At 36.0% G+C, this 13,979-nt stretch overlaps 1 protein-coding gene across 1 annotated transcript in view; it reads right to left on the bottom strand.

The window, feature by feature from the left end:
• LOC128736427 (chitinase-3-like protein 1) overlaps positions 1–13,979 on the bottom strand; it is a 29,824-nt gene that overhangs the window by 15,474 nt on the left and 371 nt on the right. Inside the window, exon 2 of the mRNA XM_053830908.1 lies at positions 1,820–2,352. Coding sequence (XP_053686883.1) covers positions 1,820–2,352 — 533 coding nt within the window. The remainder of the gene's footprint in view (positions 1–1,819; positions 2,353–13,979) is intronic.

Below are 13,979 nucleotides of genomic sequence, written 5' to 3'. Positions count from 1 at the left end.
TTTCATTTTAACTTTCATTTTCAGGTAATGTAGTTCCTGGATAATGAGTATTAGTGAACTGCAAAATCAAAGCTAACGAAAAGCTAGAAAATAATTGGAAAATAGTACTGTTTTTCTCTAATACCTACATTTTGACCTACACCTCTGACCCTACATTAATTTTATCCTTTGTACAATAAATCGTTAACGGAAAACCACGATTTTATTTTACCGAACTATTTTTACGCGAATTTTTGAAAATACGCGGCTTTTACATGATTTTCGAGTTTTGGAATTTACGCGACTATTTTAACGCATATTTTTTAATTCACATAGTTTTTTCATGTCAATTTTGGAATTTACGGATTGTTGATTTACGTGGAACGTATTCTTTCCCTAAATAGTGTGTAAGGTACACCGGGGCAAGTGGGACCTAAAAAATGCATAGTTTGGGTTTATTCCACTGTGTTTTCTATACCTGATTATTTCAAAATTCTTTTAGCACAGAAACTCTTCAGTGGTATCACTTTGAAGGATTAATTACGAAAAAGGCCTATCAATTTACATGAAATGAATCTGGAGGAGAATTTTCAAAGTTATGGCGATAGGTCCCACTTGCCCCGGCAAATGTGATTAAAAAGCATAAAATAATAGTAAATTGTGTAAGTTAATATACAGCAATGTTAAAGCATTGCAAGAAGCAATAAAAAACAATATTTGTACGAAGGGTTCATTCAAAAATAGCGTAACAAAATCAGATCACAACGGGCGACTACATAATCTATATAAAACACAGATCGTGAGCAATTACGCTGTAAAGCATTATTGTAATGAAATGTAGTTGAATATGTCGTATCCAATTCTTGCGAGACGTAATTTAGGATTAATCACTGTTTAATAGCTCGAAAATACGATTATGATCGGTTTGTTCTACCATGCCCAATTCGGTAGAGCTACTCATAAGAGATAGTTACGTTTTAATAACCACAACACTTTATTGTTTCAATTCCAGTTGCATATTTGCTTAATTATATCAAATTTGGCTTCCAAATTCAATTAACATCGTTTGGATATAACAAAAATGTGACCAAACTGTTTGTTCCTTCACAAGCTGTGCATGTGGGCTTGTTTTTTGGGGGCCCTTGGTTTAGTCTTTTTCGGTTTTATTTTAAAGCTTTACTGGTATAAATATTATGTAATTGAACTGAAAATGTTCGATAGTTCATGTAAAAAATGTATTAAGACAGGAAGTTTTGTGCTGAAACACTTTATTGTTAATAGGTCCCACTTGCCCCGGGTGCTTTGAAGTGCCGACCTTATTTCGACCCATTTTTTTAATGCCGTTTGTCAAATTAAACAACTAGTTTTCGGGTGTAATTTGTTAATACACTCATTATGTTTACCTACTGTTAGAAAAACATGTACTTTTACGTAAAGCCTGTGGCCAAAATATCATTTATAAAAAGGTGCGTCAAACTTACAACGCAAATTGAAAATAACGCTCAAATTGAAAGTCCAATTTTGATGTTTAGAATGCCTGTTATAAATAATCTATAATTTTAATACATGCGTTTGAGTTGTATCTTTCATTATTTAAATGATTCAAAGCGGTCGAGCTTTGGAAACTGGTGTAAGGGTGAAACCAAACGTGTTAGTGTTAATTAGTTAACCAGCGATGAATTTTGTTTCGGGATTACAATATTCTCACAAATCTCACTTGCACATTTCAACGTAACGGTCTTTCATTTTTCCAAAACATCCACACTATTCACAATGAACTATGGTAGCACCAATGGTTAGATACCCAGAGCTTTGACTCACAAATAGGTATTTCACTTACACTTTTCGCATTTCCTCTAGCCACAGTGCATGATTTTCCTTATCGTTAGCCTCATTTCCACCCCGCTGTGCCGGATATTCCCAGTCCAAGTCCACACCGTCGAAGTCGTACTTTCGACAAAATGCTACAGCATCTTGAATAAAACGTTGCCGCAATGCCGGCTTGCCGGCAACGTTGGAAAACTTAACCGAGCCCTCATTCCAACCGCCGACGGCGGCAATTGTTTTCAGCGCCGGGTTCACAGCCTTCAGAGCATTGAAGCGCTTTATGTGACCTCGGCCCCAATTCTCCTCCAGATCCAAATAGGGGTCAATGATACGCAGTGTACCATCTTCGTTGATTCCGAAAAACGAGTACATCAGATGAGTACACAGGAACGGGTCGATATGTTCGATACCGAAGCCACCCCGACCGGGCCTGTACACAGCCCACGTGCCCACATAACAGACGATTTTCTCTGCAATAATTTTTCCCGTTTCAATCAAAACGCACAAATCAATTTCAATACATTTTCTTACTCTCCGCGTGAATTGCTAGAATGAATACTCCTAAAATTAGTACACTTAGCTGAAGAAATAGAGGCCCCATTTTGCACACACAAAAATTCAACCGGTAATAAAATTTTAGCTCCGATGAAGGTCACTGCAGTTTATTGATTAAACTGCACTTAGGTTAAAGCAAGCTTTTATACTATAGCCATATCAATAAATAACTCCGAGCGTTAACTGAAAACCTATTGTCTTTGCGAACTCGTTGGTTTCTATGGTGGTTTAGTAGACTACTAAACAGCGAGTACTTGAGGGTGGCTTTTAATATATATATATCTGAACTTACATATCTATGTTCCGTAGTTGTGATCACCTGATTGCCGGGTCAATCGTTATCATCAATTGTAACTAATCTGGCTGTATCTATCAGTATTGCTCGTAGAGTGTTTGCCTCATGCGCTATGGATTATTAACAAGTGCAACATACTTGAGTAATAATAGCGAGTAGGCTGTCGACAGTTCATTTTTGCGAAATGTTTTGAAGATTTACCTGCCGGTGGAACAATCCAATGGGAACGTGAAGACTATCAGTGCGGACGGTCAGATTAAGTCTGAAGCATGGAACGCGCCTTCATTGGTGTGCCGACTTCAATACTCAACAATCGAAAGCTCGATATATTTTACACTAGCTGACTCAATCTTAGGTATTCGCAGTGCGTACAATTCGATGCGGGTTGTTACCCCTTCTCGGAAACTAAATAAAATTTAGGGCAGATTAATCATTTTAGGTCAAAAAATAAAACTCCCGAGCTTGGTGTCGGTTAGAACTCCCCTTGATCAATGGGACCATCGATTGGACAATGGGAATTAATGTAGTTGTTAATGTAAATGTAAGGGACCGGAAATTGAATAAAATGGGGGAAATGATGTGCAGAATGTAAAAATAATTGACTGAACAGGTGGGCTTCAAACCACAGCTCTCAATATTTTTTCTTTTGCTCCGAATCTCCAAAAATATTACGTTAAGAAGTAATCTTTTTTACATTTTTAGAGAAACTTGTTCAAGAAATTCGAAAAAAAAAAATTATATATTTAGCAATCAAAGCAGTGCCTATTTTTTTTGTTTACGTCCGACTTTTTATATAAAAATCACTTATTATCACTAAGGATTTTACACCGATTTCGAGATACTGCCTTTTGCAATAAAAAAGTCCCAATTTGTCATGTAAAATCAGAAGCATAATTATCTTTTTGAAACAATTTTTAGAAAATCTTATAGGCCAAATGATGCGTGTCCAAAAGCCGATGAGCGCGTTTCATTCACTTCCGTCTTCGTCTAGGAGCTTCATTTTAGAATCGATGGAGGCGCGTGGCATGCCATAGCTGTGTAAAGGATTAAAGGGGTTATATCAGTGGTAACCCGATTTTGTCTACCTCCCAATTCTATAATGTTTTGCACCCGGTTTTGCCATGTTTTTTACCTCATTCAGATTTGTCGAAATAAACTGCTTTTCTGATCAGATTTCATATGCTGATGTTTTCGTGGCATGTTTTGTGCCAGTGGCGCAGCATTATTTGGACTCAAAGTGGAGTAGGGGAGGGGCATTTTTTGAACATTTTTCAAAATTATCGTACGGGTTCAAGTGAAGATTCGCAGAATTCCATGAAATTTTGTACACGGGCAGTTGAAGATTTTGAACAAAAGCACTATTTAAAAAAATCAATATCTTCTATTTTCCAAGAAAACTTACAACATTTTTTTCCGGTTTTTTCAGACATCGCTTAATTAAATCTTTATAAGGTTAAACCAAGTATTGTAGAATAAAAATTTTTGTATGAAAATGTAAGCAAACTTTTTCAGGGGTTAAAAAATCTCGAGATTTTTCACGGTGGGATAAAACCTTAAAGAATAGCCGGAAAACTATGTTTTAAACTATAAATTTTTATTATATTTTATTACTTTCCCATTAGGGTAGATGATCCATTAGTTGCGCCACTAAGCACAATATACCTTCATTTTGCTTGTTTATTGAGGTATATGCTTCAATTAATGCTTGTGGGATAAAAATTTATCAAATACAAGGTATTTGTCACAAGGCAAGACAATTGCTTTCGTTGTACGAGAAGCTTTATAAAGAAAAAATGAATTTTCCGATTCAATTATATTGTACCAACAGTTGCGCTAATGTTTCCTTAATTAAGTTTGATGTTCCTTTAATTGTGTTATTCCATATACATTGCTAGGTTGCTAAGTGAAAAAACATCGTAGCAAAACTATAGATGAGCGCCTATAGTTGTGCGCTCCAACTGCGCGTTAGATTTTGGAAAATTGGCATTTTAGCAAATAATGCTTTAATTTTAAATGGTGTAGTACCAACTACAAATACTTCTAAAAACCTGTTTTATATAATGAATATAATTGTTTTATCTAAAATGCTACGGTGACGAAAATATGCATTAATAATGAATAGTAGCGCAACTATTGGTACTACCACAACTACTGGATCAACTACCCTACTTGTTTTCCTTTATCAATTCAATATTTTATTTATTTAGGGATGGTCTGTGTGTGTATGTGTGTGCAGCTTATTTTCTATCGTCTGTTTCTCAGAGATGGCTGAACCGATTTATCCGCTATTACTTTTGTTTGAAAGGTATTATTACCTAGTATACCACTATTGTATTGTTTTGTGGTCAGACGTTTCTTTTAAGAGTTATAAGCAAAACTGTGAAAACTGCGTAGCACGATTTTCTCATGAACCACACAACCGTTTTCAATAATCTTAGTATCAAATGAAAGCTTAAGCTATCACAAAATTTTTCTGCTAATTGAGAATAAGCGAGTAGTTTGAAAGTTGTGCTTCAAAACCTATTTTGACTAGGTACAAATGAACGCCTGTTTCTCAAAGATGACCTAACCGATTTATGCGCTATTAGTCTCATTTGAAAGGTAATATAGCCTCATTGATCACAATTGAATTATATTTTTGACGTAGGACTACGTCTTTCAGGAAGGTAGCTGGTATAGGGGGTAGGGGAAGACGGGGTAAGACGGCCCCCCTAAGCGAATAAATTGCTAGCATAAAATGTGTACGAAAATTCACATTTTCTTGTTCCACACATGGAAAAGCATTCATTTATCTACCATTAAAAATTATATAAAGAATTAATTAGTTTATTTTTCCGTGATTTTTCATCAATTTTCGAAACGTCTAAAAATTACTCGTTCACAACCAGGCGGGGTAAGAAGGACCATGGCGGAGTAAGGCGGATTGTGGCAGATTTGAAGGTTTCTTTGAGTTGTAAACATAATTTCAATATTATTAACTAAGTAAGAACAAGTTCTTAAGGGGTTTTTAGGTACATGCTAAAATAAGGTATAGTTTAATTTAGACACCTGCTAAAAGAAGGAACTTTACTACTAGTTCAATTTTGAAAATAAGAGTAGACGTTATTTTACTCCACTGGTTTTTATTTACTCTTTTCTTGGCGTAATTTTTGTGGATTTATCAGCAGGACGTTTACTCTTCGAATACCATTAATTTTAGGTGAAGGTAAAGAAGGCAACGTTAAGTGAATTGGAATCATCGAATTTTGATTCCGTTAGATCCAAACTTACATAGATCGTGTTATTCGAATGGCACTTGTTGGCTTCTTTTGACGTGGGAGGCTCTGTGTTAGACAGGATGATCTCAGATTCAGGGATGATTTTTATTACAGGTGTACTTTTTTTCGAAAAAGACACTGCTGAAGCCTGCAAATCGTAAACGAAATGCTTATCTGTCAGAATAATAAAATAGTTAGTCAAATTTAACAGGAAAAAGGTTGTTTTTTTTCATTCAATATTTTTAAAATCTATTAAGACACTAAACAGAAGAACTTTAGGCAATTATGAGCACTATGACGTATGGCCCTTTTACCCCGTGAAAAATGGCCCGTCTTACCCCTAGCTAACAATTTGCATTATTTTGCTTTTATCTCTCAATCCGTACTATTTTATATACATTTTCCGCCACACGCAGAACAGGAATTGCCCAATTAAAGTCAGTGGTACGAGAAACGTCAAAATACTTAGCTTTTTTTGCTGAAAAACCTTAAATTTGTTGCTGCTGAAATTATATCGCATGAAGACACTGCGAACGAAAAGTTTGTTTTGATTCTAGTTTTGACGTTGGATACGGCCGAGTGCCACAGGTTGTCTCGAAAGTATTTAGATAGGCTAATAAACAAAACATACTGGGGCATTTGTAGAAAATTTAAGGATTTCTTGACGAAATAGATGTGGTCCCTCTTACCCCGCCGGGCCTTCTTACCCCTTGTTCCCCTAATTCCAAAAAATCTTTCTCGAAAAGTGCTGAAAAAATAGCTTAGTGGTTTCCCGAACGATTTTCAATATTCTTACACCAATCGATTGGAAAATCTTCTAAAAATTGGCCCAAATGAAGAGAAGTATGGATTCTTGATGTTGAACTATTGAAAAATTGAAAATAATGAACCTATGTTTTACCATGATACTCGCTTCGTGATTGGTTGGAATATTCTTTACGATGATCTAAACCTATACCAATTTGCTATCTGTGCTTGGGAAGTAAGCCAAAACAAGCGACAAAGTTTCCTCATTTCAACTAGGTTTCTTGACACCGCGATTAAACCTATACCATTTTGATGTCCTTGCTTGGGAAGTACGCCAGAAAGAGTGACAAAGTCCCCTCGTGCTAACAAATTTCTTAGGAACGCGAATAAATTTAGTCCAATTTGATGTCTGTGTTAGGGAAGAGTGCCAGAAAAAATGACACAAGCTCGTTATCCCAACAGATCGCAAATTCTTTATTGCGAGACTATTCGCTCTGCCAGTGAAACAGTGGAGCCATCTACACTATTCGGTCGCGTGAGTGAACGAAATGTAAACATTGAACGAAAAAATTGCACGTACTTTACTGGTTAAATTCGCGTACTCCAAAATAACGTTTGCTGTTTTGTGAAGTAGTGCCTTAAAGTTTTATTATTCAGGAATCTGTTTTCGAGCAAAGTACCGAAATTGATACAGAAGTGCGAGAGTAGCAGGTACTTCAATTGATCGTGTATTTTCAGTTTAGTTTATAGTACAAAGTTTAAACGAAAAATTTACAAATAAAAGTATACACTAATCTGCATAAGTGTGATTGAAATAGAAACAATATAAATTGTTGTTTATAGTGGTACCTAAGTTTTTATTCTTTTCGTATTAAAAACCAAGATATTGCCCTTGATTTGTACGTAAATTTGTTTATTTTAACATAGGCAATGATAGAAGTTTCGAATAAAGATATCTTTTGTAGCAAAATTACAGTTCGCCAGCCTTATTTTAAATAATAAATAATATTTGTAGATTGTATATTAACATGGATCCCAACAACATTGACGAGGAATCTGCGTCGAATCAGCTGCCACTAGCCAAAAACGTCAGTCGAATGGTATGCGTTGTACCAGGATGCTTACAGCGGTATGCTTCAGGACATTCCTTCCATGCTTTTCCTAAAAAAAGTGACAAAGAGCGCTGGAAAATCTGGGTTCATAATCTACGATTAAAGATTGAACCAACGGCAACTGCTAGGGTGTGCAGTTCGCACTTCAGTTCTAGTAACTTCATATCTCCATGTAAGTACTTTGAAATTTCATGATATGCTGTGAATTGAATTGTGAATGAATTGAGTTTTTCGACTTTCAGTAAAACGTCGTAAAACAAATCGCTGAATATTGAAATCCGGAGCAATACCTGATGTAAACTTGCCGCAACTGAAAGGGCTACCAAACGAAATGCAAATAAGAAGTGTTCGGGAGATCTTTTACATAAACTGAACAAAAAAGCTGATGTAGCGGTACAATCTAATATTAAAGAATGTATCGATACGGCTACGCAAGTGAACACACTCGAATATTGACTCTCTATTTAATGGACGCCAACGAGCTATGGCAATCCAGTTTAGAAACAATGCCGAATTTACAGCTTGGACTGGCTTGAGCTCCCCCGAAATGGTTCGGTCAATTGTCAATGCTATTGAATCTTTGTCGATGTACAAGGCAAAAACCCATTCGAACGTACCTCTCGAGGAACAAGTTTTGATAGCTTTTATCAAGATGAAAACTAATTTGTCTTTTTCTTCTATGGCTTCGTTATTTAATTTAAACTATCAGACAGTATCGAAGAAGTTTTTCGACACAATTCCTTGGATTAAAGCAATATGCATTCATTTGATACCGTGGCCGTCTCAAAATCAAATTAAACGAAACATGCCACATTACTTTAAACCAGATTATGAAGATGTTGTTGCGGTGTTGGACTGCACCGAAATCGCAATCCAAAAACCGAAGTGTTTGCACTGCAAAATAAATAGTTATTCTCATTATAAAGGACGAGAAACCGCGAAATACTTGATTTCTGTAACACCAGGTGGTACAATCTCATACGTTAGCCAAGGATATGGCGGGAAAAGCTCAGATAAACAGATCGTCATCAAGGAAAATATTCTACGCAAATTCAATGCTGGAGAAGCTGTAATGACAGATAAGGGATTTCTTATCGATAACGAATGCAAAACGTTAGGAATCAAGCTTATACGTCCACCGTTCATGTATTCGCAACGGCAATTGAGCCAGATAGATGCAGAGGAAAATAGATCAATAGCTGCTGCTCGAGTACACGTGGAAAGGGCGATACAACGCATTAAGCAATTCGGCATTTTGAATGACAAAGTGGAAATACGTTTCTTACCTGTTTTAGATGATCTGATGGTTATCGCTTGTGCTATGACCAATATTTCCAAACCGATTCTCTCTAGCGGAAGATTTTGAGCATTTGATGACTTTCTTTTAAATTAATATGTCGCCTACTTTTTGATTCATTTCTGAATAAAACGTTGTTTTATTTATTTAGTGAGTTATTTATTTATATCAAAGGCATCCCTTGTCGGCTTTTTAAAAGTGGTTGAAAACAAATACCTCAAAAAAAAAAAAAAATTTCCGCAACAAATCTATTATTGCTTGGACATTAGTCTCATTAAACGAAATAGTTTAAACATAACAATTATCATTGCTTCAGAGGTGTTGATGAAACCTTACGTAAACCCGCTGGGTACTTTTTCTGCTCTTTCCCCAACGCTGTTCCACATACGCCACAGTTAGAAGTGGTACAGCTATCTGAAATATCACTTTTCTTCAAAATTTTATTAGAAAAATTATATCACCAGCAGATGATTCGGCTCAGCCATCATGTGCTTTACGCTTTCCCAACTTGGCAATGATAACGATGATAACTTAAGTTCAGACAAGTCGCGAAACTAGTGTCTCCATCGCCGTGGGCAATGTGAACGCCAACCGGTAATATATGTTTAGCCTGAAACACTTGTTCACCTTCGATAAAAAGTCTTCCACCTTTCGGGGCCAGCATACGATATCCGAAAGCAGGACTTTCACCGTCAAGTTTTCCTTATGAGCGGCCTGCAGAACATTAATTTCAATGAGAATTTCTACATTAACGTTACATTCTATTGTAATAGATTTTCAATGAGCATCAGTAATACACTATTAAGTATCAATTGTGTTTTAAAGAAATTCAAATTTTTAATATTTATATAACAAATTTAAAGATATCTGTAAGGCAGAAATTTTAACTTCGCAAGACACACATTTTTAACACTAAAAATTTAGCACTTTTGGGTCTCTGTAGTTTTACTATTAATGTAAAATATAGTTGAAAAAGGATTAAACTTTAATTTCAACGTTGCCAACTATCCAATTTGAATTTCCAATGATATTTTTTCCGTTCGCAAACATTAGGACAAAAATTCACTCTTTGTTTACAGTCTACTTCACTCACGCGAAACGTCAGATTCAGTGCTGGCAAGGCGAATTAAACCTAGGCGAATTTGATATCCGTGTTGGAAAAATGTGCTACAGCTGCAGTGTTCGGTTATAATATGACTCTGTATGAATACGCATGCTTGCCGTTTCATTTGAAGTGTAGTGAAAGGATGTGCTGTTGATAAAATAGGATTGAATTGGTAAAATCCCTTCAACGTGGGGAACCATGGGTAATGAAAACAATCTTTAATTTCTGTAAGGTAGCAGGAAAGCAATAGTTTGTATTCTTAATTTTGTTAAATTGTTTTCAAATGCACATAGAAATAACTCTGAAATCTTTTGAGAACTGAACGTATGCAATGTTACTACTTTGATAAATGTTACATACAACGCATGTAGCATGTATATATGTTGCATGTAAACATGAAGAATCGAATGATTACAAGCATGGATACATGCTACTATCACTACAAAGAGACTTACGTAGTCCTGCGTCACCTGTATATGCGGTCGTGTCTTGTACACAACCCCTCTGATTTTTTGTAATTCAAAAGTTTTGAGCAATCGTGTACAACACATTAAAATTTACAACAAATTATAATAAATTTAACTAATATAATTTATCTTGTTGCAATTATTTTAGTATCAAATGAGAGTTTTTAACACTGCAAATATATCTGCGAAATTTCGTAAGAATTGGTTTTATAGGTCAAAAGTATTTGAATTTTCATGAATTTTACTACACTTTTGTATTTAATTGCGTATATGACTAGAACAATTATAAATTGCAGTACATATAAATATGTTTAAAACAGTACATTTTTTTAAATATTTTACTGCTTTTTATTACTAATTAGTCACATTTAAAAATTACAACTATAAATCACAATCATATTACAATTTTTTATCTACAATTACTACAATTACTACATCATTTACTACAATTATATTATTTTAAAACTATAATCAATATTTATAACTTTGTTACAATAATTATTTACAGCTATACTACAATTATATTTACAAGTTCGATTATGCTATTTATCTACCAATCAGCCTAGTATCAATGATAAAAAGAAAACATAAATATTGAAATGTAATTTATAATTACTTATTTTATACCCATCTAAACCCTTTATTGTTTTCCTGCCAGAAAAAGTGCCACAGCGTCGATAAATTCGCGGTTGTGTAATTTATCCACTACTAGCTGACCCAACAAACTTCGTATTGCCACAAATTAACCTGTGTTGTACATAAATCATGAATCTTGGATGATCTTTGTCACTTCTCGAGTTTTGCAAGCCCCCCAGTGGGCGGCGCTTCCGACGGCGGGTCACCGGCAACACTCGCGACCGTCTCGTCCTGAATGATCTAGTGTTACTATAGATAGTTTTTGTGGTCTTGTTATTGATTAATGTTTTATGGAAGAGTCTCGAATTTCTCGAGTTGGATTAGTTTTTGAGTTTCGCAAAAATTTCTGTTTTATTTGTATGAGAGTCCATATCCCCCTACCACAGGGGTGAGGGTCTCTAACTATCATAAAATAAATTCAAGACTCAAAAATCTCCTACATGCTAAATTTGGTTCCATTTGCTTGATTAGTTCTAAAGTTATGAGCAAATTTGTATTTCGTTTGAATGGGAGCCCCCCCCCTCCTAAAAAGGTAAGAAGACCTAATTCATCATGGGAAAAATGGTTGCCTCCAAAAACACCCACATGCCAAATATGGTTCCATTTGCTTGATTAGTTCTCGAATTATGAGGAAATTTGTATTTCATTTGTGTAGAAGCCCCCCCTCTTGAAGTGTGGAAGGATCCTAATTCACCGTAGAAAATATTTTTGCCTCCAAAAACCTCCACATGCCGAATTTGGTTCTATTTGCTTGATTAGTTCTCGAGTTATGGGGAAATTTGTATTTCATTTGTATTGGAGCCCCCCCTCCTAATGTGGGAAGAGGTCCTAATTCATCACAGAAAAAATTCTTGCCTCCAAAAACACCTACACGTCAAATTTGGTTCCATTTGCTGGATTAGTTCTCGAGTTATGAGGAAATTTGTATTTCGTTTGTATAGGACCCCCCCTCCTAAAGTGGGGAGGGGTCCCAATTCATCATTGAAAAAAAAATTGTCTCCAAAAACACACACATGCCAAATTTGGTTCAATTCGCTTGATTAGTTCTCGAGTTATGAGGAAATTTGTATTTCATTTGTACAGGAGCCCCTCCTCTTAAAGTGGGAAGGGGTCCTAATTCACCATAGAAAATTTTCTTGCTCTCGAAAACCTTCACATGCCAAATTTGGTTCCATTTGCTAGATTAGCTCTCGAGTTATAAGGAAATTTGTATTCCGTTTGTATAGGAGCCCCCCCCCCCCTCTTAAAGTGGGGAGGGGTCCCAATTCATCATAGAAAAAAATTTTGTCTTCAAAAACACACACATGCCAAATTTGGTTCCATTTGCTTGATTAGTTCTCGAGTTATGCAGAAATTTGTGTTTCATTTGTATGGGAGCCCCCCCTCTTAGTGGGGGGAGGGGTCTCTAACCATCACTAAAACCTTTCCTGGCCCCAAAAACCTCTACATGCAAATTTTCACGCCGATTGGTTCAGTAGTTTTTGATTCTATAAGGAACACAGGACAGACAGACAGACAGACAGACAGACAGAAATCCTTCTTTATAGGTATAGATTGCACATTTTTTTCAGTTTCAGTTCAGTTCTTGGCTACCGGCATAGGTCCTCGGAATGTTTCCCATCACAGCTCTGAACTCTGTAGTTACTCTACTACAGAGCTGGATGGAAAAGAGGTCGTCCATTTTTATTCCATCCAAAAAGATAATTTTCTTCGAAGTATTTGAGGAATTCCCTTAGGCTCCCCGAAAGAGACGGCTTTAGCTCTTCGTACGCTGTCGGAATGCGGTCGTCTGGCAAAAATGACAGCGCAAAGAGCTTTGTTGAAAAATCAGAGGGGTTGTGTACAAGACACGACCGCATATATAGGTGACGCAGGACTATATAAGTGATAGTAGCATGTATTCATGCTTGTAATCGTTCGATTCTTCATATATACGTGCTATATGCAACATATATACATGCTACATGCGCTGTATGTAACATTTATCAAAGTAGTAACATTGCATACGTTCAATTATCAAAAGATTGAGCATTTGAAAACAATTTAACAAAATCAAGAACACAAACTATTGCTTTCCTGCTACCTTACTGAAATTAAAGATTGTTTTTATTACCCATGGTTCCCCACGTTGAAGGGATTTTACCAATTCAATCCTATTTTATCAACAGCACATCTTTTCACTACACTTCTAATAAAACGGCAAGCATGCGTATTCATACAGAGTCATATTATAACCGAACAGTACAGCTGTAGCACATTTTTCCAACACAGATATCAAATTCGCCGAGGTTTAATCGTCTCGCAGTAAAGAATTTGCGATCTGTTGGGACAACGAACTTGTGTCATTTTTTCTGGCACACTTCCCTAACACAGACATCAAATTGGACTAGGTCTAATCGCGTTCGTAAGAAATCTGTTGGCACGAGGAGGCTTTGTCACTCTTTCTGGCGTACTTCCCAAGCAAGGACATCAAAATGGTCTAGGTTTAACCGCGGTGTTAAGAAATCTTGTTGATATGAGGAAGCTTTGTCACTTGCTTTGGCTTACTTCCCAAGCACAGATATCAAATTGGTATAGGTTTAGGTCATCGCAAAGAATCTTCCAACCAATCACGAAGCGAGAATTCTGGTGAAACATAGGTTCATTATTTTCAATTTTTTAATAGTTCAACATTAAGAATTCATACTTTTCTTCATTTGGGT

This window comes from Sabethes cyaneus, chromosome 2, assembly GCF_943734655.1.
Source record: "Sabethes cyaneus chromosome 2, idSabCyanKW18_F2, whole genome shotgun sequence".
Lineage (NCBI taxonomy): Eukaryota > Metazoa > Arthropoda > Insecta > Diptera > Culicidae > Sabethes > Sabethes cyaneus.
This window is presented reverse-complemented; position numbering and strand designations above follow the sequence as displayed.